This window comes from Gastrolobium bilobum, unplaced genomic scaffold (genome assembly GCF_033153095.1).
Source record: "Gastrolobium bilobum isolate Gb01-03AN ecotype WA unplaced genomic scaffold, APGP_CSIRO_Gbil_v1 utg220675, whole genome shotgun sequence".
Taxonomy (NCBI): Eukaryota; Viridiplantae; Streptophyta; class Magnoliopsida; order Fabales; family Fabaceae; genus Gastrolobium; species Gastrolobium bilobum.
Window position 1 is genome coordinate 30,791 of NW_026897480.1, and position 2,890 is coordinate 33,680.

At 46.1% G+C, this 2,890-nt stretch overlaps 1 protein-coding gene across 1 annotated transcript; it reads right to left on the reverse strand.

Annotated features, from left to right (window-relative positions):
- Positions 1–968: 968 nt before the first annotated feature.
- On the reverse strand, positions 969–1,859 carry LOC133307274 (uncharacterized). Its single transcript, XM_061507759.1, has one exon. It carries the CDS (start codon positions 1,857–1,859, stop codon positions 969–971), a length of 891 nt encoding a protein of 296 aa, XP_061363743.1.
- Positions 1,860–2,890: the final 1,031 nt, after the last annotated feature.

Here is a 2,890-nt window from a genome sequence, read left to right on the forward strand (position 1 = left end):
TTCATCATATCAAATGACTTTACGATCATATCGTCAATGTATACTTCTATGTCTTTGTCCAGCTGATCTTCGAAGACTTTATTCATCATCCGCTGATAGGTTGCCCCTGAATTTTTGAGTCCAAATGGCATCACATTGTAGCAATAGTTGGCCTTTTCAGCATTGAAGGCCGTTTTTTCTTGATCCGCCGGGTACATTGGGATCTGGTTGTATCCCGAATAAGCATCCATAAAGGACAACAGACGAAATCCAGTCGAGTTATCTACTAGCTGGTTTATGTTAGGCATAGGATAAGCATCCTTTAGGCAGGCCTTGTTTAAGTCTGTGTAATCAGTACAGATTCTCCATTTCCCATTTAGCTTTTTCACCATCACCATATTGGCAAGCCACGTTGTATACTGTATCTCACAAATAAACCCGGCATCCAAGAGCTCTTTGACGTGCTCTTGTAGAACTTGCTTTCTTTCTGGTCCCAGTTTCCTTTTCTTCTGGAAAACTGGCGTGGATCCTGGATAAGCTGCCAATTTGTGACAGCAAAAGGCAGGGTCGATGCCAGGGATCTTTGACGACTTCCATGCAAATACATATGTGTTGCTTTGAAGAAAGTCGGCCAATATTTGCTTACTTTGGGGGTCTATGGCCTTACCAATCCGGGTAAACTGGTCAGGGTCTTGCCTGAGTGCTAGGTTTTCTAGCTCGCCGTCTGGTTCTAGCCTCGACACTACTTCTTCTCTCATATCGAGTTCCACTACACTGACGGGCTTGTTGGGATGGTGCTGGATTATGTTCTTTCCTTGCTTGTCCCTTGCATGAACTCAAGATGGACCTGTATGCCCATCCTCATTTTCCTTGACAGTGTCGAAGTAGCATCCCCTAGACACTTTTTGATCTCCACAAACAGTAATTATTTCGCCTTTACTGCTTAGCATCTTTATCTTTTGCTGTTTCGTGGAAACCAGCATGTCCCACTAGTGTATAGTTGGCCTGCCAAGAATTATATTATATTCTGATGGGAAATCGGCCACTATGAACCTTACCCGTTCTGATTTGAACGCTTCTTTGGTTCCCAAGGTCAACCTGAGATCTACATAGCCTTTAGGGGGCGTATGTTTCTCATTAAAGGCTATCAAAGTAGTTTTGCAAGGTTTGAGGTTCTCCTCATCAAGGTTCATCTTTTTGAAAGCGTCCCATAGGATGATGTCGGCACTACTCCCTACATCAACAAAAATTTTCTTAACCCGGCAGTTTACCAGAGTACCTGCTATAACAAGTCTGTTAACATGCCCGGGTAACACGCCATGCATGTCCTCCTTTGTGAAATAAAGCAAAGGGGGATCTGGCTTGCTTGAATCCTCCTTGAATATGGGGCGATCCCGAATTGAAAGGACCTCCTTCAAGTACTTTCGTCTTGCACTTATGGTGTCTCCACCTCCTCCAAGGGCTCCACTGATTACATTGCAATCAAATTCCGCTTCTGGGAACTCGTCAAAGTTGGGATCACCTTTGCGATCTCGTTCATCCTTATTCTTCTTTTTAGGAACCGGGCTTCTACTTCTCTTTCTATTTCCCGCCTTTCTTTTGTTGATTTTGGACCCTTGGGTTTTCATCACGTATTGACGAAACCGTCCATCTCTTACAAATTTCTCCACAGCATCTCGGAGATCCCAACATTGGTCAGTTGTATGTCCCGGTCCATCATGGAAAGCACAATATTTGGACTTATCCAAACCTCCTGTGTCAAATATGGGCCGGGGTCTGTCCACCTTCTTCATCTCCGTCATGGCTACTTCTCTCCAGATTTGAGAACGCGAAGCATTAAGAGGTGTGTATTTATCATATCTCCCAACCCGATCCCTCATGTCTGGGATTCTTGGGCGAAGATCTTTATTCTTACTGTCAATTTGTTCTTTCCCTTTGGGGCTGGCCTCCTCCTTCTTGGGCTTATCCTTTCTTCGAACGAGTTCTGAATTCCTCCAGCGTCCTCACTGGGTCCTTATAGACCGACTTGGCAAGCCTGGATGCACCATCCAAACTCGCCACAATGAGTTGTACATGGACATTCTCTTGCAACCCTGGGACCTGCAATGCAGCGTCCTTGAACCGGTTAAGGTATTTCTGGAGGGTTTCTCCGGGTTGCTGTCGTATCTTTCTGAGAGCGAACTCGGACTTCAGATGCTTCTTACTTGTTGCAAAGTTCAGGAGGAACTTCTATCCGAATTCCTCGCAGGATCCGATGGAATTAGCAGGAACGGTTGAAAACCATGCCTGTGCTTCCCCAGTTAGGGTTATAGCAAATATTCGGGATATAAGAGGTTCATCAATTCGTCGAATGTACATATCCGTGTCGAAAGCATCTATATGCACTTGTGGATCCTGGCTCCTGTCATACTTTGGCAGACATGCCGAATCAAAATCCTCCGGGAAGACAGCGTTTAGTATTTCACCAGTAAAGGGGCTATTGTTGTACTGCCCCTGCTGTATTCCTCCTATACCCGCCGGGTTCTACCCGACCTCAGATATCTTGAGCATTCTGCGCATGATGAGTTCTAACTCGGTCCTCCTGACCGTCAGCTTGCGTCTGATGGTTTTGAGCATTTTGGTCATTAGCAGCCTGGTTTCCCTGGTTCTGGTTCACAGCATTCACGGGGTTGGGTCTTTCATGATTTTCTGCATGAGGAACCTGGTTTGGCTGAATTACGTTCTGAGCTCCTTCTCGGCCATTGGCAGGTTGGCCTTCCACGTCGGCTGTTCCTGGTCTAGCCAGCCGCGTTAAGTGCAGCTCCAGGTTTTGCATCCCCCTGTTATTCTCCTCCCGTATAGCCCTGAAATCTTGCTGCCGTTGCAAGTTATTGCGGGTCTCCAGTTCTGTAATTCGTTCCATGATTGCGGC